The 21,304-nt window shown below is 54.2% G+C and overlaps 1 protein-coding gene and 1 non-coding gene across 6 annotated transcripts; one reads left to right on the top strand and one right to left on the bottom strand.

Annotated features, from left to right (window-relative positions):
- Window positions 1–50: 50 nt before the first annotated feature.
- LIG3 (DNA ligase 3) lies at window positions 51–20,573 on the bottom strand. 5 transcript variants are annotated; one of them, XM_073879433.1, is made up of 21 exons: window positions 20,308–20,572; window positions 17,429–17,979; window positions 15,057–15,200; window positions 13,056–13,253; window positions 11,943–12,094; window positions 10,895–11,061; window positions 10,706–10,783; window positions 10,090–10,258; window positions 8,445–8,600; window positions 6,666–6,797; window positions 6,237–6,316; window positions 5,236–5,323; window positions 5,023–5,112; window positions 4,784–4,861; window positions 4,332–4,455; window positions 3,617–3,759; window positions 3,190–3,264; window positions 2,635–2,781; window positions 1,934–2,141; window positions 1,560–1,639; window positions 51–621 (listed from the first exon to the last, which is right to left on the bottom strand). In XM_073879433.1, the coding sequence occupies exons 2-21, from the start codon at window positions 17,973–17,975 to the stop codon at window positions 388–390; spliced, it is 3,090 nt and encodes a 1,029-aa protein (XP_073735534.1). In that variant the 5' UTR covers window positions 17,976–17,979; window positions 20,308–20,572; the 3' UTR covers window positions 51–387. The 5 variants fall into 5 exon arrangements, with proteins under 5 accessions (XP_073735534.1, XP_073735535.1, XP_073735537.1 ...); XM_073879434.1 differs by lacking the exon at window positions 20,308–20,572 and adding an exon at window positions 19,333–19,841; XM_073879435.1 differs by lacking the exon at window positions 51–621 and adding an exon at window positions 629–1,392 and having other exon boundaries at window positions 20,308–20,573.
- Window positions 20,574–21,202: 629 nt separating this feature from the next.
- On the top strand, window positions 21,203–21,304 carry LOC112808487 (U6 spliceosomal RNA). Its single transcript, XR_003204362.1, has one exon. It is a non-coding gene; the product is annotated as a U6 spliceosomal RNA (small nuclear RNA).

Genomic DNA, 21,304 nt, shown 5'->3' with positions numbered 1-21,304 from the left:
GTGCCTTACCACTAGGGGGACGACGAGGGGAGAAGGGGTGGAGGACCGGGTAACTGCAAGGTATTTTATTTATAGGAAAAAAAAAAAAAAAAAACTTCTTTTAAAAGAAAACAAAAAGACAACCAAACCAGCACCCAGATCAAAAGATCTATGGTGAACCAGCAGGAGACACGGACTTCCCGGGCAGCAGCCACAGCCCGAAGTCCCCTAAGTCCTGGCCGGGAAGAGACCAAGCCCAGCTGGTGGGTTCTGGAAGACGCACTGCTTGGAGAAGAAAGGCCATCCCCTCCCCCCCCCCCCCCCCCCCCGCCCCCACGTCCTTGCCGTCACCCTCCAGCCCACCGGCCCCCCAGTGAGTGCGGCTGAGGGCAAGGGAGGGCCACAGTCCTAGCAGGGGGCCAGCAGCCTTCGTTTCCGGATACACGCCCAAATCCACTCCGGGGAGACCTGCTGGGCCTCCGGGTTCTTGTCCCCGCTACCCAGCACGTGTGTGGCTGAGGCCATGTCAAACTCCTGCACCAGATCCCCATCGAATGCCACAAAGTAGCGTCTGAGGCGGCTGAAGTCTGGTGTGGAGGGTGGCAGGTAGAGCCGCACCCCCGTGAAGATGTCCAGCAGCACCTGCAAACACACAGCGGTCAGCCCAGGCCGGGGGGTGGGGGGGACCACCACCTCCCTCAGAGCTGACTGCAGGGAAGGACCAGGCATCACAACGCCAGTCCCCCAGCCCCAGTCTAGAGGAAAAGGAGGCAGTGCTGGTGGGTCCCCACACTGGGAAGCTGGAGAAGGGGAAAGTGGGTCTTTCCAGGCTCCATCCAGTGGGCAGGGCCAGTGGCTCTTGGACTCCGGGGTGCTGGTGGACGGGGCAGTGCGCGGCGCCCAGGTAGCCAGACTTGGGGGTCAGCAGCCCCGCTCTGCTGAGGACGGGGGCAAGGGCTTCGGGTAGGGAAAAGATGGGAAAGACTGCCTGCTTCTGCTGGGGACTAGGCTGGGGGGCAGGAGGCCCGTATGGCTCCACCACGTGTACAGAGACCCAGTGTGTACCTCGGTACCTTTGGGCCAGCAGTCCCCCGGGGGCTGAGCCTAATTTCCGCATCCAGGAGGGGCCCAACAGCTGTTCTCAAACCAAAGACTAACAAGGGCGGGCACCAGGGGACGGCGCAGCAGGGAGGACGACACCCGCTCCCCGCAGGCTGGCTCTGTTTGGGCCCGGAGCACAAACTCACAGCCGCACCACCCAGACCGGGCTCTGTCCCCTGTCTTTAATATAAACTGTGACTCGGGACCAGCAGCCTGGGGGCAGCCTGTGGCCTCTGTCACCCAGGCCGGGCTGCTCTAGCTCCCGCCCGCCGGCGCGGCTCTCCTTCGGCTCTGCGGGCTGGCTGGCCGCCTCTGCAAGGCAACGGGAGGGCACAGGGTGGAGCGACCGTCCTGCGGGGCCTGCCCAGGCTGGGGGGGGGGGGGGTCCTGGCCACTCGTCCCCACAACACCTCACAAAGGCCTCCGCTCCTCTCCGTGCCCATGGGCAGAGCCCCGGGCCCCGGCACTCCTCCCCTCACCTTGGCTGGGCACGGGGTCTCCTCGGGGGCCTCCTCGGGGGCCTTCCGCTTCCGGCCCGCCTTCACAGTCAGCTGCTGGCCTGCAGGGGAGAGCCCGGGATGGGAGCTCGGAAGGCAGGGGGCAGCCGACGCAAGGGCCAGGCCCTGGCTCTGCTGGGCGCCGAGGCGGCCTCTCCCCGGGTGTCACAAGGGCGCTCCCCCAGGGGCCGGGCACGCAGGTGGGCTGAGCAGATGGGGGGGGCCGCCCACGGCTGGACACACCACAGGAATGCGGTCCAGGCCTGCCGCGGTGGGCACGGCGAACCCCGTGCTCTGTCCTGTGAGCTCTGCGCCCGTGGCCCGCTCTTCACCACCCGCCCCCTCCCTCCTCTTACCGTCTCTGCTGCTGGGGCTACTCAGCCTCCCTCCTGCCTTCCTGGTGCCGGGGGAGGGCCGCTTCGGGGAGGCCCTGGAGGCCTTGCGAGTCCCCGCAGGCCCCGAGGCACCCCCGTTCTCTCCGCTGCTGCCCCCTGTGGTGGAGCTCCCCTCCTCTTGGGCCGCCACGGTGAAGTCGGCCCTCTCCTTGGACAGCTGGTACAGTTCCTGGGGGGGGGGCGACAGACGTCAGCAGCGCTCAACCCCTTCCCAGCCACCGGCCTCTGCGGCAGGATGGAGGCCCGTGCGGCCGAGGAACAAAGGAGACAGAGACAAAGGGCAGGGAATAGAAGCTGGCTTTCTTGGTGCTTTTCTGAACTCCGGCCATTTCTTGAGTCATCCGTGCAAATCACTGTTCTCTGTCCCCAGGTTCCTATCAGCAACGGAGACTACAGCCTGGGGCCCAGCCTGAGCAGGAGGGCGGAGGCTGAGAGCTGCAGAGTTCCCTCCTCGGGGGCCCTGAGGCCGGCAGCTCTCCCTCTACTGCCCTCCTAGCCCCACCTCAGCAGATGTGTGTGTGGGGGGGAATGCTGCGTGCACACACACGCACGTGCACACACACGCACACGCACACGGGGAAAGGAGAACGCGTGAGCAGGCCAGAGAGCCAGGGCTCCAAGGCTGGGACGGGGGTGGACACATGTGCAAGGGAGGCTGGCACCTTGAGTTGGGGGAGGTTAGTGGCAGATTTCCAGTCTTTATCATCACGGATGCGGGTGCAACGTGGGAACCGGATGGAGATGCCGTCGGCCGTGTGCGCCTCAGACTTGGAGAACTCAGCCCCCGTGATCTCCCACACGGCAGCTTTCTGTCAGGAGTTCAGTCGCCGGTTAGGAAGGCAGACTTGCCCGCCACCAGCGAGAAGCAACGCAGACTGGCACTGGCTGACGGGCGGGAGATGGGTCCTAGTCTCACTGCCGCTGCTGCTATGTGACCGAGGCAAGTTCCAGCTCTCCTCTGGGGCCCCGGTTTCTCTGTCAGTGCGTGGAAGGAATGGGGCCCAGTCGCTTCCAGAGCAAACCATTTCTGCGTCTAGGGGATGGCTCATCTCCTCCTGCCCCTGCTAAGGACCATTCCTCAGTGCTGACTGGCCGGCCCATCCCTTGGCCGGAACAGTCCAGACCCCCAACCTGGGCTGAGAGGGCGTGCCTGGGGCGCTAGAGAAGCGGCAAGCTCATTCTGTGGCCTGGGGGAGCCCAGGCCACTGGGCTGGTACCTTTGGGTCTGGGACTATGAAGTCAGGATAGTAGATCTTGTTGATTTTCAGCCAGCCGGGTATCTTGCTGGGATCCTGGAGGGAAAAAAAAAAAAGATGCCATCCTGGGCCGTTCCCAAGCCAAAACGAAACGTAAACCCCCCTTTGTCAGGGGCTTGTGTGAAGAGGCAACTTTTCACAAAAAGCTGACCCTCACCCCACGGGATCCTCCCTGCCCCGAGAGGGCGTGGCCAGGGGGGCAGGCGGGCCAGCTTCCACAAGGTGGGCACGCAAAGCCTCTGAAGGCCTACTGCACTGCTCCCACGGCCAAGCAGCGGCTCTCCTTTCTGCGGACACAGATGAACAATCCCTGCCGTCCGCCAAGCACAGCCAGGCTTGGGGACGAGGTCCAGTCCAGAGGCCCGGGCCAAGCAGCTCCCCTGCTCACCTTGCTGATCTTCACCATGTCCAGTTCCTTCTGCAGGCGGGCAAGGGTCGCGTCATCGTGGCCTCCTGAACACTTGGTGACTGTGCACCACTTCTGGCTGCTTGGGTCATAGCAGCCCATGAGGAAGATGGACATCATGCCACCTGCGAGGGGGGGTGAATTAAGTTGTGGATGGAGGCCCGGTGAGGGGCAGCCTGCTGGAAGGGAGAGGCCTGAGCCTTGGCATCAGAGTGCCAAGCTCACCCCCTAGATCTACCTCTTACTAGCCGTACAAGTTTAACCTTTACGAGCCCCATTTTCCTTTTCAGGAAACTGGGGATAATCGTATATAACTTGTTAGACTCTGGTGAGGAATAAAAAAAATTAAACAGCGTCTGGCACATTGTCGACTCAAGACCGCGCACCTTCCCCCCCAAGTCAGGAGATTTTTGAGGTTTTCCCTGGGGAGAAAGTGGCCAGGCCCCCAGAAACTAGCTGACGGTGGGCTTCTTTGTGCCAGAGAGCATGGGATATTCTTGCCTGACCTCTCCCTGCCCAAGTCTGTAGCTGTCAGATGTCCCTGCCTGAGGTGACATGGGCTGGGTCGGGGCCCCTGATCCCACAGCTGTGGGAGGCAGGATCAGCTGTGCCGGCAGACCACGCCAGTAAAAAGGCCAGTTACACCGAGTGGTGCCTTTCACAGAAGCAGCACCCCAGGGGCCGAGGCCATCCTTACCTTTGCTCCCTTGCCCATAGAAGGCCCCAAGGACCACCAGGTCAGCTGTGTCCGCCATGGCCCCCTCGTTCAAATAGTCTTTCTTCACCTTCAGCCAGTGCCGCTTTCCAGGCTCATATGTACCCTGACAGAAGAGCAGAGAGAGACCTCAGACTAGAATGGGAACTCCAGGAGGCTGAGATTTACCTTCTTGACATTTTGGCCTTACCAAAGTGCCCAGGCCACTCTGAGCAAGAGCCCTTAGCTCCCGGCCCAGGGAACATACACAAACCCAGCCTCCGGATCCAGGGCGGATCCAGAACAGAGCCCGTCAGGCCCTGGAAAGGCAGCCCTGCTGCCCCCCCAGCCCCGGCTGTCTCAGACCGCCACCGCCCTCTACTGGCCAGGGCGGGAAAGGCTGGGGGTGCCGAGAGCCTGTGGGAGCAAGCAAGCGAAGGGTGTGGGCGGCTCACCTTCACGTCCTTCAGCACCAGCCCTTCCAGCCCCTCTCGGATGACCCGGTTTATCATGTCGGCCAAGTCCGCAGCTTTCTGAGGGTAACAGAGAGACGCTGAGGTCGGTGTGAGAACAGAGAGCACCATGGTGGGGAGGTGGAGGTGGTTCCCTTTCGCACATTAGCAAAGCGCCCGCTGCAAACAACCCAACTTGAACACACCGAGCAAAGGGCTCGCAAAGCAGGCGTTCTCCCAACCAGAAAGTGGCTGCAGCCTTGAGACACAGGGAGCCCAGCTAGGAAGGATGTTTCAGGGCCTGCCCTCGTACGTGGAGACTCAGAGACAACCTACACACAGTGGCAGCCCCGTGAGAAAATGAGGACGCATTCTCCCCGTCACATCTGACCAAGGGGCTCTCTGCCCTGCTTGCAAACCACTAGGCTACTGTCTGAGGTGGGGTCTTTGCTCACAGTGACTTGCTTCATTTCTGAGAACATGATCCGGTTGGGAATTTCAACCATGTTATCATGAAGAAACTTCCGCCGCTCACACAGAGGCCTAAGGGGGACGAGAGAGCGGAGGTCAGGTCAGGCCCCTCCCACCCCCATAAAGAGTGCTGAGGAGGGAAGCCCCCCAGCCTCACAGTTCTGCCTGTCGGGGGCGACAAGGGCTCCCTCGTGACCGAACGCGGGCAACTGTGAGCTGTGGGACGAAGCTACTTCATCCTCGTAGTTCGGGTTTCTGTCTCGGAGCTGCGGGAGGACTGGCCTCTAGCCCAGACCGTCTGGTCCCATATGCAAAATGACTCCCACTGTCATTTCTCATCCATGCAGCCGCCCCCCTGCCCCCAGGCCCAAGGCTGGCTGGTTCTCAGGACCAAAGTCCTGACAAGTTTCTCCCCTTCCCCTTTTCTCCTCCCCCCTCCCCCCTCAGTGACAGGGCCAGGGTGGGAGGGTGGGGGCAGGGACACATGTCTAGGTGTGCAAGGGACCAATCCTGGTTTCTCAGGCCCAAGAATCTGCATGCAGTGAAGTCAAGACCGCTAATTCTCCCTCAGACGGTCCCACCTCGAGGCCTCCTGTAGTGCCCAGCTTCCTGGCAGACACTTCCAAAAGCAACACCTGAGCTGAAAAGCACCTGCCTCGTGGCCCCTTGGGTGCTGTTTGTGGAGAGAGAAACTGAAAACCTACACTGTTCAGTCTGTTTCTCTCAACAGTCCACTTTGCTGGGGCACAGAAACGTCTGTGGGGATCTGGGTTTCCTCCCTGACTTAAGCTCTCAGGAAATGCAGTCAGCAAACTGGCTCTCACAGTGAGTTGAGGAGTTGAGTGTGTGGCAAGTGTGCGACCTCCCGGCTCCCTCCTCCCCAGTTCCTGGGCCCAAAGAGGCACGGGCTTCAGCCTCTTCCCCTCCCTCCTGTCCAGTCTGAACCCCCACCTCTCAACCCAGGAACCAAAAACAGATCTCTCACCTGTCCATCAAGCTGACATCATTGAAGTAGATACAATCAAAAACAAATAGGCAAACATTAGCATCCTGGAAGGCAGCTTTCTGTAAGGGAAAATGAGGTAGTAGATATACGAGGCCAAAAATGAGCAGGTGTAAAATGTGGACCCGTGAAGCACTGGACAGAACAGTCCTTCCTGTATGCTTTCGGAAGCCCCTGGACCACAAGGGCACCCGATTCTCAGTTCTCAATACTAGCTCCTTTTCCGTAGAAAACAAAACACCCGTCTAAACTCAGGGCTACATTCAGAATCAGTCCAGAAACGAAGAATAAGCCCCACCCTGAATGAGTGACGGATTCCCCTCCGTCGAGAGCAAGAGCAAGAGCGCACACAGAAACACACGCACGTGCGCACACCCGCTTGCTCCTGCACACCTGGCGCTGAGCCAGTACCTTGTGCACTCCCAGAGTCCCAAAGGGCAGTGGTTTGCCTGTCTTCGTGTCAATCAGGAGCACCTCAGAGTCCAAGATCATGCTGTGGCCCCCGGGGAAAGCCTGGGGGATGTAGTCCTTGAAGTGAGCCACCTGGGGGGGCAGAAAGGGGACTCAGGTGAGGGAGGAACAGGCAGCAGTGACCTAAAGCCGAGCCAGAAAGCAAAAGCCAGGCCCGAGAAGGGACACGGAACACCAACTTGCGGACGGCAAATTCATGTGCAAAGCAGCCTAAGGCCTTGGCAGCCACCGACAAGACAGGAGAGGAGCGTCTGAGGCCCAGGAAGAGGTCGGCCTGGTGCAGCCACTCTGGGCCATGGAGGAGAGTTGGCAGGAAAAAGGAAGAAACAGGGAGCTGAGTATGCGGGGGGCGCGGGGGCAGACAAAGGCAGGACGAGGAGGAGACACGGGCAGGCAGACAACTGTGAGGGAGAACAGGCGAGCTACAAAAAGATGGATGGAAAGGAGGAAATGAACCCCCTTAGGAGCAGCAAGGAAACAGGAGGGTCTCCGAGTGGGAGCTCAAAACCTACAGCCGTCTTCGAAATGATTAAGAGCGGATGTTTGCAACCAAGAGTTTTTCCCGACACAGGCAGAAGCCCAGTCTCTGAGAGTTCCAGACAGGGAGCAGTCCCACTGGAACCCCGGGCGGCCCCTGCCAAGTGATGCCAGCCCTGAGGGTCAGAGAGCATGACTGGGGCCTGAGTCCTCCCCTGGGCAGGGCACCCGGGCCCCTGCTACCTACGGTGCTCAGAGCAGGGGCAGGAGAGGTCTGTCCTGCCGTCCCGCTCGGCGTCAATGCCCAACCCAGCTCTTTACAAAGCACAAGTACGGGAGAGACCAGGGACAGCCGGTGAGGGAGAGCAGGGAAAAGGGCTCTAACTCTGAAAAGCTGGGCCCAAACTTCTGCGTAACAGAGGTGCCCCCTGGGCAGCTCCCCGGGAGCAGTTCCGGGGCCCCGCCGAGGCCAGTGCTTAGCTCTCCTCTGGACACCTGGAATGAAGGGCTCCAGCGGGAAGGCAAGGGTGAGGCAGCACGGAATCACGCCACTCATCCGCTCACCCCCAGGGCTCTGAGGAATGCAGCCGGTCCTAGCACAGAAAGTCCCAGCGCTCACAAGCTACTGGGGCCAGGTGTCCCAGCTGCTCCGCCCCGAGGAGAGTCCAAAGACTCACAGAGGCCCTGGGGGCTGAGAAGGACTGAGGGCCAAGGTTCTTCATGCCCCTTAACGAAGGACAGGAGTCTGCACTTTCGAATGTCCCCACTGGACTGCGTTCACATCAGAATGTAAGCCTCCAGGTGCCTCTGTCCACGATCCGCTGCTGTACACCCACCACCGAGAAGAGCGCCCGGCCCGGACTGAGCCCGCGAGAAAGCTTTATCAAACAGACTCATGAATGACAGCCTCACAGCCCTTTGTCCCCGAGCGGTGACTTAGCACTGGGGAGCGCACAGGACACGGAAACACAGAAGACAAGCACAGCGAGTCACGTGCCAGGTGAGCTCCCTGCCCCGGCATCACTGCGGGCCCTGTGCTGACTAACCCGAGTCTGGGCTCTTCGGCTGTCCCCGCGGAGCAGCCCTTCATTTGAAGACTCCAAAAATAAATACATTCCTTCAACAACTACAGGATAAACCCGACTGCGTCCCGGAGCTGAGATGACTACAAGGAAGCCTGGCCTTGAGGTTCTTCGGGGCAGGAAGGGAAAGAAGTCCCCGCAGAGAGGAAGGGACCCGTACCTTGTGAGGCAGGACAGGCTTGAGGCTGCGGCTGAAGTAGCTGAAGTGGTCCCCCTTCTTATGCACCTGCACTCGCTCCCCATCGTACTTGATCTCAGAGAACATGCCGTTAGGACACTTCTTCATCGCGTGCTCGATGGACTTGCAAGCCTCGGCCTTGGGGTGGGGAAAGAAAAGCCTGGAGACTTACAGGTGCTCTTCAATGGCGGCTGCTCCGCACGGACAGCCCCAGAGTCCAGGTCCCGGGGCCTGCCGACCAGAGGATACCCTCGGGCCAGGCCGCTGAAGAGGCGAGGGGAGTGGACAAGGCTAGGCAGTGCCCTCTTCGGACTACAGCGTCGCTGCAGTGGACACGGGAGCTGGCTTTTTGAGGATCACGAATGCGATCCGTGTTAGAGCAAATAAAATTCCACTGAAACAGCATTTCGTTTTCCTTTCAGTAGTTCAGGATCCTGCCCGGCCCTGGCTTGCTAGTAAAGGCAGTACGCAGAGGGGAGGGGACAGTGTAGGTGACAAGGAGGCCGGCAGGGCAGCAGAGGTCAGGGATCATTAGCAGAGGACCCAGGAGGGCTTCTGCACACCCCAACGCCATCCTGACAACCTGACGATGACCGACCATCCTGGGGGCGGGTTTCACTTCACTGCATCCTCGACGTGCTATCTTATGGGAGAGACGCCGATTTCATTTTATGGATGAGAAAACGGACGCTTGAAGAGCGTAAGTCCTCACTTAAAGGTACACAGCTCGTGAAGGGCAGGAAGGATGCTCGAAGCTAGGCCCAACTCCAAAGCCTGTGTGGTTCACCACGAAGCGATCTAACCCACGCCACTCTGGGAATAAATGACAGGCTGTAGAAGAGACTCGAAGAAGAGTCCCTATAGAAGTCAGAAAGGCCACGATCGCAGGTGCCAGGAGCCCTGTCCTGGGCACGGAGATCCCACTACTTGGGGGCTGGCTCTCCCACATTCCGGGCGAGAGAGGACACTTCCCCAGCCCAAATGCAGAAGTCTAATGGAAGGCTGTAGTATGTAACGCACGAGAAGGGCTCAGGAAAGGCACGGCACCCCACGGGAGCAGCCCCAAGGCTCTCACTAGGCAGGGCAACACTGGTGGGGGCCCCCGTCGCACAGAAAAACCTAAGCAGAAAGGAAATCCCAGTTCTCGCAAAATGAGCAGAGCCTCAAGATGATCTTGGTCACACCTGGTCTTCATTCCTTAAGCTTCTTCCTTCCAGAAGAAAGAGGCCAAGGCCCCCTGTCCTAGGGAGCTGGGCTCTGCCGCTAACTCTCAGAGCTACTTTGGGGTAGGTCACAGAACCCCGGGAGTTACTTAACACAGCCACCCATCTATAGGAAAGACGACCGGTAAACCATGCTAGGTGGATGCTTCAGAAAGTTTCATACAGCATTCACGCAAGGAATGAAAAACCAAGAAAGGCTAAGCAATTCCTTCAAGACTCTACAGCCTGCTGTTGGCCGAGCTGGGCCTCGAGTGCAGACATTTCTACTAGACCACACTGTTTTCTCCTTCGCCTCTACAGACCCGCTGACACACACCCTTCCGCATGTGCTCCGTGCCCGGCCCCCCAGCTCACAAGGAAGGTTGGAGCATCAGAACAAAGCAGGGCCGGAGCAGCAGCCTTACCAGCATGGGCTGCACTGGCGTCATCAGGGAAGCCTGGACGCTCAGAGCTCGTCTCCGGCCTGGCTCCTTCTCCACCTCCTGCTCATTGCGGAGGACCCGCTCCACCACGTCCTGCAGGTTGCGCGAGGCTTTGAAGGCTTCATAGGCATTGGGGTCAAGGGCATCTAACCTGTCAAGGCAGACAGGAGCAAAGAAACAAAAACCACTGCCTTTGACCTCACTGCTTTAGATAGCGGTCAGTTCTCGCAGACAGGAGGGATCTCAATATAGGGCGAAGGCTTATGTTCCCGTCTAAAGGCTTCTGCAGGGGAAAATGCTCTTGGAAAACGCAGCAATTTTGAGATCCTGGGTCTATGTGGAGGCTGCCTTAGCAAAGAGGGGGCAAGCAACTCATACTCGATTTACTGAACATATTCCATACTTTCAACTGCATGATAAGGGTATTGTGATGTTTTATATGAGAAAAGGGAGGCTGAGCGAGGTCAAGTGAGGGGCTGCACAGGAAGGAGTAAGGCAGAATCAGGACTTGAATCCAGACTGGGACTCTAAAGCCCTGACACCGGCTGGCAACAAAGGAAGTGGGCAGCTTGGCTGTCAGAGAGGGGCTGGTACTTACACGTGCTTTGCACCCGAGTTCATCTTCAGATCATGTTTGATCAACCTGATGATACACTTGAGGTCATTGGCTGTACACCTAGGGGTGAGGCACATTCAACTAGGTCTTTGAAGAGCTCTGGACCCCCAAACCTTCCTTTCCTGGTGATTCCATCTCCCCAAACCCATCCCCATCGGGCAGCTCCCCCACCTGGAGGCAATGTCCTGCAGGGCCTGTTGCTGCTCATCCTCCTTGGTGAGCTTGGAGAGCCGAAGGAGGAATTCATCCACCTCCTGGATAGTAAGGAGGCTCTTGACAGCTGGGGGGAAAGACTTGCTCTGCTCAAAGAAGACTCTGATGGTCTCCGACACGTCGCCCTGTCTCCAAAAATCAAAATGGCTGCAACCCCAGAGTGGCCAAGTGTATCCCCCAAACCCCCAGGACTAAAGGTGAACCAGAGATTTCAAACACCACTTCTGTCCGCACCTCACACATACTAACCTCATTCCTGGAGAATCTATCCCACCCCCAGTTCCTGGAAACGGCACCTCTATCCACCAGAGGATCTGGCCACCAACCTGCCTTGGCTGAGAGGTGACGCAAGGAATAATCCAGGACTGAGCCAATTTGATTCCTGTTAGAATTTGAACCTAGAGGGGCACCTGGGTGGCTCAGTCAGTTAAGTGCCTGACTCTTGATCTTGGCTCAGGTCATGATCTCAGTCAGGGTTGTGAGATCGAGCCCACCTGCCCCGTCAGGCTCACACGCTGGGCGTGGAGCCTTAAGATTCTCTCTTTCCTTCTGCCCCTCCCCCACATATTAAAAAAAGAATTTGAACTAAGAAGCAAATATGGTCATCAGATAAGGCGGGGGGGGGGTGCTTGGATATAAACTTTCCATGCTGCCCAAGCTGGAGTCATGAAAAAACAAAAGCTGAATGTTATACCAAGTTGTACTGGAAAAAAGCAAGAAAAAGCTGCGTCCAGAACAGCAAGCCCAGGAGAGACCGTGGGAAGTCTGAAATTCTGTCCCTCGAGATCCAGGCCTCTCGGGGCTCTGCAGGAGTATGACCGCAATCCTCGGAGCCTTGTGCAACTGACGCCTGTCACCTCACATTCAGCTCTCATAAAGGAAGCTTGCCCAAATGGGTTTCAGTTTCCCAGAACAGTATGTGCCCCAACCAGAAAAAAAGAGGTTGCAGGTGCCTAGCTTGGGAGAACCCCACCTGGAACACTGCCTACCCTCCCTTTTCTCTGACCTGCTCTAGGTCTCGTGCCATATCATCTGGGTTGCAGTTGAAAATGCGGCTGAAAAGCTTCACGATCTGCTTATCATTCAAGTTGTAAACACTCTTAATAACACCCGGCAGCAGCAACTTCACTGTCAGGTACACGTCGCCGTGGAAACTATCTGGAGACATAAGAACGGAGGCCTTCTTGAGAAATGGAGCTTAAACAAATACATAAACTCAAGGAACTGAGAGAGAGGTCTACATCGCTGTCTGGGCTGCCACAATGCCCTGTGAGTTTTGTTACAGTGACAGAGGCCACAGCATTTGGTGGCTCGTGGCTCCCAAGTCTACCTCCTCTGGCTGAGCTCCCACAGGGCAGGGCCACACTTCCAGTTCAGTGTCCCTGGTGAGGAGCACACTACAGATGCTCAGTGATGATTTGACAGATGAATCAAAGAGCTGGAAGATTCTATTCCAGCTGTGCACGTGGGTCACAAAAACCTGATCAAACGTGCAGGATAGGGAACTTTCCTCTTCGTCAAATGCAATACGTTCTTCTGGCCTCCTGGGGATAAAGTAAGGGCAGAAGAAGAGCGATACCAATGTGCTTTGAGCAGAATTCGCTGCGTTCTTTGTGGGGCCCAATAAGAAGTAAAAATGCAGGACTCTCTGTTCAAAATTATTAAGAATTTCAAGGGGCGCCTGGCTGGCTCAGTTGATAGAGCATGCAACTCTTGATCTCAGGGTTGTAAGTTTGAGCCCCACGTTGGGTGCAGAGATTACTTAAAAATACAAAATCTTTGGGGCGCCTGGGTGGCTCAGTCGGTCGGGCGTTTGCCTTCGGCTCGGGTCGTGATCCCGGGATCAAGCCCCGAATTGGGCTCCCTGCTCAGAGGGGAGTCTGCTTTTCCCTCTCCCCCTCCCCCTGCCCATGCTCATGTGTGCGCTCACTCTAATAAATAAAACCTTAAAAAAAAAAATCTTCTAAAAAAGAGAGAGAGGGAATTTCAAAATGATATTAACAGAGTATTAAACCACGCGTGAAGCCCCGTGCAGCTGTACGATTCACACAGCCATGAAACCGGCCATAGCTCTGAGCTCCTCAGAGGAAAAGCCCATCCAGGATGTTCTGGGCCCCACCTCCTGCTGAACCTCTCCGAAGAAAGTCCTGGATGATCTGGGTCTTCGTGTTGTAGCTAGGATTCTCAGCCACCATGGCACACAACTTCCGAAACTCGCGAAACAGACAATCCTTGTGCTTGGGGTCACATCTGCTTGAGGACAGACTTGCCTTAGGGGGAGGGCTTGAGCGGGCTCCCCCAGAGTTGTTGGGCTTGGCTGTTGGAGAGAAAAACACCAGGGATGATTCATCTGCCTTGCTGAGAAGGCAGGCAGGCAAACTAATAAGCACTCTGCTGGTACTCTATACGGAGCTTCACTCAAGCGCCCAGGACGGCCTGGGGGGTGGAGACCTTCACCTGTCGCACAGGCAGGGCACCGGGCGCCACAGCTGTTAGCAGTAGAGAGACAATGGCTTCACACCCGCAGAGGCCCAGCTTCTTTATACAAGTGCTGCACAGAATAAGCGGACCTCAGAGCAGTGGTAAAGCTGCCCCCAGAAAAGTGGGGAAGAGAATGGAAATAGAAGCCAAGGGACATGTTAGTTGGTGGGAAACTGTCCCTGTCGCAGACTGTCGGGCTCAAAGAAGGCTTCAAGATGACCTGGTTCAATCTCTTCTCACTATGAGGAGCCCAAGGCCTGAGAGAAGGCATTCCCTCCAGGCCTCTGCCACTCCCACCCACCCCCCACAACTTCTCAGTGCCAAAATAAAAGGCAGTCAGCAAGCAAGACGTTCCTCCAGACACCCCCAAATAACTCCAACTCTTGAGTGATCCTCTCTTCCCTTCTTCATAAAGCACGTTTCATCCTGCAAGCTTGCAGCAGAGCCATCAGCAAGCAGGCTGCTGATGTAAGCTTCCTCTTGTCTGGGGTCTGTAAATTATAAATCCATCCTCATCTCTGACCTGGCATCTGAAGAGGATTTTAGGGGACAAAATCTCCAAAGTGTCGATGTTCAGCAGGTTGCAAGACTTTAGAACACCCCATTTCTCTCAGCTCCTCCCAAATTTCCCTCCCTAGGACCCGGACCCTTCCAGGAACGTGCTATCCTTGTTGCCACCCGGACTCTTCTGTATTTCTGGCTTTGGCCTACCACCAAACAAAAAACAAACTGCAGAGTTTTAAAAATAACAAAACCCCCAGAAGAATCAGGCACTGTTTCTGTGATCTCTCCAGCACTCCTCATGCGAATACTGCAGGGTAAAGGACACAGGTGTCACTGTTCCCCCTTCACAGAGGTGGCCACAGAGGCTCCGAGGTAAAGCCACCTGCCCCCGTGAGCAAGCTGTCACATGACAGCACTGGGACCAGAACCCAGGTCTCCCAACTTCAAGTCTGTGCTTCTTTCATGCACTTAAAGCCACCTCTCCACAACTTCTGAGTCTGTGTGTTTGGCTTTACTTTCTTTACCTGAGTCAGTCACAAGAATGTCTCCAAACAAAAGAGGCAACAGAGTGCAGGGTAAAAGAGCACAGGTGTTGGGAGTCAAACCGACCTCACCGTCAGTACTAACTCCATAATGAACCAGACATCAGCTTTCTCATTTGTAAGATGGGCCTCATAAAGTACTTCCCAAGGTTAACTGAAGAACAGACGAAACTACATAGGTGAAAGCCCCTAGCCCAATGCTACCTGTTATGTAAAGGCCATGCAGGACATCTTCCATACTTTCATCTCTGGTTTGGGCAAGTTTAGGGATGCAATTTCTCAAAATCCCTTCATTACCAAAATACAAGGAAGTTATAGGGCAGGTTATAATCATCTCCATCTGACCCAGGTGACTACTTCAAGCAGAAAAAGTCTTGAAAACACAAGTATCTTTTGCTGCAATAGAGATTAACATATACAGAAAAACGCTATACCAGTGGAATATTGAAAATAAGCCATTACCTGCCTCTGTTCAGAGGGAAGCGAATTATGAATGAGGCTAGATAGCACGGAATTTTCACTCTTAGCCAGAATCCCAAATAGGATTCCAAATTAAAAGGACCATAAGAGCTAAAGTATCTTTAATCTCTCACCTGAAAAACCAGAAAATTTCCGGGGATTGCTATTGGTGACAAGTGAGGCACCTTTCACTGGAGAGGTCACCTGGCCAGTGGGTGTCAGCTTAGCCTGCACGACGGTTTTCTTCTTTGGTGTGCCTGTTGCCTTAGAAGACAGATCTGTAGGGCCCCCAAGAAAGGGAAAATATGTTTCAGTGAAAGATCCCTGAGAAAAGCTTCCAAAGCATTTAACAACTGCTCTTACAGCCTTGCTGTTAAGTTACTACCACGGCATTACTCCAAGGTTGCTTGTGGACTGGCTGATCTTTTTGAGTGGAGGCAGTGGGTAAGACAGTCCTGGGCGGCTGGGGGGGGGCAGTTCGTGGGACAAAAGACCCCATTACTCTTTACTCCTATTAGTAACTTATATTTTCATCAGCACTCTCCACCTCTTATCCCATATATAATGATATCCAGATCTGGGAAAAATCAGAACCCATACCTCCAAAGATAAAACCTGGGGACCTCGGCTCCATGGAATTAACCCCAATTTATAGATGAACTAAAAAGTAAAATGAAGATGGAGAACAGAGCATATCAGGTTGGCACAGGCAGGGAAAGCCCCACCCACCATTTTTTGAGCTGTGTTTGACTCTACCTTGTTTTTCTCTTCCTCTGAAGGAGATTAGTCAAGAAGTGGCCAAGGCTGGGGCCTATAGCCAAGTCAGGGCAGAACGGGGAGCTTGAGAAAGAAGTATATGCAAAGTAGCTTTCTCTCCTGGAAGTCTCTCCTCTCAAAGAATAATGATAGATAGGTGCCCATTTTTACTTTTTTGCCCATTTTTAGAGCCACTGCCAGAGTTCTCCCACAGTGACCAGAACTATACTTAATTGAAGATATGAATACTAAAGATGAGCACATGGAAGGTCATAAAGGACTAACTGGATTCGGAAGTTTCGGTGTAAGATTTCTAAAATATACACACGTGAATGTGTATGTATGCGTGCATATACATGTATCTATGTGTGTATATGCATGTGTTTTGTGTGTAAACATGTATTTCCTAGTTCTGTCTGCTGAAAGGGCTTAAAAGCAAAGATACCTCATGGCAACTAGGATACACAGCATCTAGATTTTGGTCTCGAAAGCCATTCCCCCAGTAATAGGAACCGGGATTCTTCAGAGAAATGGCTGGTTCCAGAGTTGTGGTAGAATACATATAAGGTAAGCCTAAGAGGGGCACCCGCCTGGCTCAGTCGGTGGAGCACATGACTCTTGATCTTGGGGTTGTGAGTTCGAGCTAAACGTAGGGTGTAGAGTACTCAAAAATAAAATCTTAAAAAAAAAAAAAAGTAAGGTAAGCTTAAGAGCATACTGTTATGCTTAGAAAGAAGTACTTTAAAACATTAAAAAAAAAAAAAAAAAGAGGCAGCATCCAGGACGCAGAAACCAGCTCAAAGGGTTTCCCAAATGGCCCAATATGGGACAATTAAGTATGGAATTAATAAAATACAGTAAAATTATAAGCCACCAGGAAAAAGTAATCCGTGAGTCCGTATGATAAACACTGAAAGATAAGAGGGGGTGATGGAAGGTACTCTATTCAAAAATATCAATGTCATAAAAGAAAGACTATGGAAATGTTCCAGATTAAAGGAGGCCAAAGAGACAACAAAATGTGATACTCGATCCCAGATTAGGATTCTACAGTGGAGGGGAAAAAAGCTACAAAAGATATTGTTTGACCAATGGACAAAACTGGAATACAAATGGTGCATTAAAGTATTACAAGAAGGATCAATTTACCAGAGTTGATTGCTGTGTTATGGTCACGTGAAAGATTATTCCTATTCTTAAGATACACAGACTGAAGTATTTAAAGGCAAAGGCCATAATATGTGTAACTTACCCTAAAATGGTTCAGGAAAAAAACAAGCTGTGTGTGTGTGGAAAGAGGAACAGTGCACATAGGAACACAAATGATAACGCAAAGAGAACAAAATGTTAACAGGTATGTTAGGTAAAAGGAATGTGAGCTTTCTTGGGCGCCTGGAGAGTTACGCATCTGCCTTCGGCTCAGGTCATGATCCTGGAGTCCTGGGATCGAGTCCCACATCGGGCTCCCTGCTCAGCGGGGAGCCTGCTTCTCCCTCTCTCTCTCCCTCTCCCCCTCCCCCTCCTCCCTGCTCATGCTCTCTCAAATAAAATCTTAAAAAAAAAATATGAGCTTTCTTCTTATTCTCACAACTCTTCTGTTTGAAATTCTTTCCAAAAAATTAAACAACAAAAAAAAAACTAAACAAAAAAGAAGGAAGGAAGGAAGAAAAAAGAAAAAAATGGGACTCCACTCTCCTTCTCCTTTTTTCTCTCAGCACCATATGGTGAAAAAGCAGTAGTCCCTACCCACCTGCAATGTGCTGGCTTATCTGTTCCTTCTCATTGTCTTCCAGCTCTTCCCAGCCTTCCAGCTCTGTGAGGTCCTCGATTTTTTTTGTGGTAGCCCGGGCCCGCTCCAGTTTCTCAAACATGCATTTAATGTGATACCACTCTTTCATATCACCCCCGGACTCTGAAAAGGGGTTGGGCACCACTTTGCCGATCCGGCACACCCCCTTCACAATCTTTTCCTTGCACTTTTTGCAGCCCGCCGTGCCGCGCTTGGCATAGTCCACACAGAATCGCTGCTCGGCCATCTCACAGGGGCCACTGCAGAGTCCCACATGCGCCCCTGGCAAAACAAGGCAGGTGGCACGTGGTCTTAGATGGCCTTCCTGGAATGACAGAGCAAGCTTTCTTCTCTGGAGGAGGCAGTGCCCATGAAGCAGATCTGTTTCTGACCAATGGCTGAACTGTCTTCTGTCAGGCCAGTGATGTTGCTGTCGGAATAGGCACAGTTCTTTTCGCCTGAGTGCACGGAGGGTTGGTGGGAAGAGGATCTTGAAAGTCAAAGTCATACAGCTGCGTGAAAGAGTGAGACGCAAGAAAAGTGAGACATGAATGAGGGGCTAGGCTGCCTCTTTCCCTAAAGCCCACAGCCCTAATACAGGCCATGCTGACTAACCAAACATTTCCCAAAGTATTAAAGATTTATTGCCTACAGGATGAAGAAGAGTTCCAGAACAGGAAAATTCAGTTTGCAGAAGGGTGTTCAAATATCTAATGTACACATGTACATCTAGTAAATCACAATCGATAGAATCAAATCCAAATAAAAGCTTTTCTCAGGCCATCAGCCATACCCGATACTTAGAATGGATGATGACTCCTAAGTATTACAAGATCCTGAAGTTTCTTTTTAGTCACCAAGAAAAATTACATGATGTTCGTGAAGTTTTTAACATGAAGTAGAACATATATATGCCATCCTCAGAAAATAAGTCACTATATAGATCTGTGATGTAATCAGATGACCTATTTTGAGAGGCAATTAAATGGAACCTAGAACCAGAATGCCTGGGTTCATATGCTAGCTCATTAGCTGTGTGACCTTGGTAGGTTACTTAACCTCTCCCTTCCTCAATTTCTCAACTGTCAAAATGTGGATAACAAAACTACCTAACTTGTCATTCTAAGAGTAAAGCCCCCCTCCTTTTTTTTTTTTTTAGAAATTATTTATTTATTTGACACAGAGAGAGACAGCGAGAGCAGGAACACAAGCAGAGGGAGTGGGAGAGGGAGAGGCAGGCTTCCTGCTGAGCAGGGAGCCCGACGTGGGACTCGATCCCAGGGCCCTGGGATCATGACCTGAGCCGAAGGCAGACGACGCCCAACGACTGAGCCACCCAAGCGCCCCTAAGAGTAAAGCCCTTAGAACAGAGCTGGACATAGAGCACAGGTTCAGGACACATTAGTTCTTATTACCATCAGCAAAGCAGTTATCCGTTAAGCAGAGGCTCCCTATGTGCAATTAGCCTATTCATAATGTATCGCCTACAGGGAATCAGGGAATGCTGAAGCAACTGGATGGCAAGAAATCAAAGGAACTGATAAATCACCCCAAACGGAAGCAGGGATTATGTCCACACGGTATCCTCCCACCTTTTTATATTCATATTTTCTAAAGTATCTTCATTGTTATAATTTTAAATATACGGGAAATTATTTCTGGCCCGCACATGCTTTGCAGTGAAATTGTTATTGGTTTATAACGACAAGCAGGCTTTCCTTCCTGTTGAGGAAAGCAGGTGGATCGGAATCAGGGATGGGAGTGCGACTGTGACTGTCCAGTTTAGGGACTGTTATTTTTGAGAACTCCCTTAACTCATCTGCGTCTCAGTTTTCTCATTTCTAAATATGGAAAATAATACCTACCTCACGGGATGACTGGGAAAATTAAAATGAGTCTATGGAAGGGCTGGGGTGGGTGGGCTCCGAACTCCCTGAAACCGTATACAAAATGCACATAATTCATAAATGTACACTTTGTCAGAGAGACGGTCTACAACCCCGAGAAGTTCAAGAACTACAGAGGTGAGGTATGTGAGTCCGGCAGGTCCGTCAGAGCAGCTCAGAACGAATTTCCACAGTCCTCCAGAGAGCGTTTGGGCAGCGCGCCCCCCCTTCCCGAAAGAGCCGGCTAGAGAGCGCCTCGCAGCGCCCCACCCTCCGCGGGACCCGAGGCCCAGGCCCAGCTTGGCCACGAGGAGGCACCGTGCTGCTCGGAGCAAGCCCGTCTGCCCCGCAGCCGCCAACCGCCGCGGCTCAGCGCTTCCTCCAAGGTGGTCAAGAAGGAAACCGCTGGCGCCCCAACGCAGCCCGCGCCGGGCAGCGAGCGCCCTGCAGCCGCAGTTCCCGGGGTGGGGGAGGTCCTCCCCAACGCCTCCCGGGAGTGGGCAGGGGCTACTGGCCGTCGCGGACGCCCGGGGACGCCCGCGGAGGAGGCGGGGAAGCGAGTCCCTCGGTTCGGGCAGGCCGGGGGCGCAAGGACACAGCCCGGGGCTGCGGCGGGGAAGGCGGCGGGCAGAGAAAGGCTCCCGAGCTCGCACCAACGACCACCGGCTTCGGCTCGGCCAGCGTGCAGACCCGGGCCGGCCAGAGCGGCCCCACAGGGGCCCCGGGGGACCCTCCCACTGGCGGAGCCGCGGGGGTCCCGGGGAGCTACGGACCAACCCCCGTGGGCTCCCGGGGGGCAGCCACGTCACGGAGGGTGTGCCCCGGGGCTCGGCGGGCGGGCACGCGGGGGAGGAGCCGAGGGGGCCAGCTCCCAGGCCGCGCCGAGCCCCGGGCCCCCGGGGCCCCAGGACGCCTCCCTCCCCGCTGCCCGGCCCTGCCGTGCCTGCGCCTCACCTGCCTTCCCAACTCCGGCGCACACCGCAGGCCTCGCAGCGGGCGCCCACAGGCAGCGCGCCGCCACGACGGTTGTAGCGCCTGTCTCTTTAAATCCGGGTCCTTGAGCCCGCCGCAGCGCGCAGGCGCAGAGGTCCGGGCCCAAGCTGCTCCACGCGTCCCCGCCCCCCACCTGCCACGTGGGCGGTGGTCAGGTTAGGCGGAGTGAGGCTTTGAGAACCGGAATGGGGCTTAGGGTGGTTCCCGGCTCCGTATGGCGGCGGAGGAAAGCGGAGGTGCGGTCACGTGGTGTCAGTTGGGCTCTCCCCCGGGCCTGAACTTCCGGAGGACCCACAGATTTGATCATGATGTTAGGGATGATCCAGTTCTTAAAGATAATGGTTGAGAAAGTGTATTGTAATGAGCTTGGGGAAGGCAAAGAATGCGCTTTTCAACCTATTTTTCTGTATTCCCTCTGTCCTGTGTCCCGCACAGTGCCTGGCACATAGTAAGTATTCAATAAATAGTATTGAGTTGAAAAGAGGCACTAGATATATAGATACAGATTTAAAGTGTAAAGGAGTGATGGGGAGAGTATTGTATTGTTCAAAGTGTAGTGTCATTTTAAACCTCAGGTCAACTTTTTGAGGAATTAGGATGGCTTTTTTTACAAAAGAGTAGCAGGCTCAGAGAACATAAGAGAGTTTGAGTTCGGGGTTTAGGAACAGCAAACAATCGGAAATTGTTAGGTAAGCCAAAATCAGATTCTGGAGGGAATTCTGTGCTATGTGAAAAAGAGCTTGGCTTTTCTTATGTAGGGGATGGAGAACCATGAAGGGCTTTATGGAATAGTAACTACTTTCGAGGCTGGGGAGGGGAGAGACTGAGGCAAGGGAAGAAATTAAAGAGGTTCTTGGTACTTGCTGGAGCAGCACATATACTAAAATTGGAACATACAGAGATTAGCGTGGCCCCGTGCAAGGATGACCTACAAATTCCTGAAGAGTTCCATATTATT

This window comes from Callorhinus ursinus, unplaced genomic scaffold (genome assembly GCF_003265705.2).
Source record: "Callorhinus ursinus isolate GAN/ISIS: 27379988/994484 unplaced genomic scaffold, GSC_fseal_2.0 scaffold34, whole genome shotgun sequence".
NCBI classification, from domain to species: domain Eukaryota; kingdom Metazoa; phylum Chordata; class Mammalia; order Carnivora; family Otariidae; genus Callorhinus; species Callorhinus ursinus.
This window is presented reverse-complemented; position numbering and strand designations above follow the sequence as displayed.

Bases quoted from the DNA above. Each gene is read 5' to 3' on its own strand.
- LIG3 (XM_073879433.1), bottom strand. From the start codon at position 17,975: ATGACTTTGACTTTCAAGATCCTCTTCCCACCAACCCTCCGTGCACTC. The intron at 13,254-15,056 runs GTGAGAGATTAA...TCTCTCCAACAG, and splicing joins GAAATTTTCTGGTTTTTCAG to CCAAGCCCAACAACTCTGGG. The intron at 3,265-3,616 runs GTGAGCAGGGGA...TTTTCCCTCCAG, and splicing joins ACATGGTGAAGATCAGCAAG to GATCCCAGCAAGATACCCGG.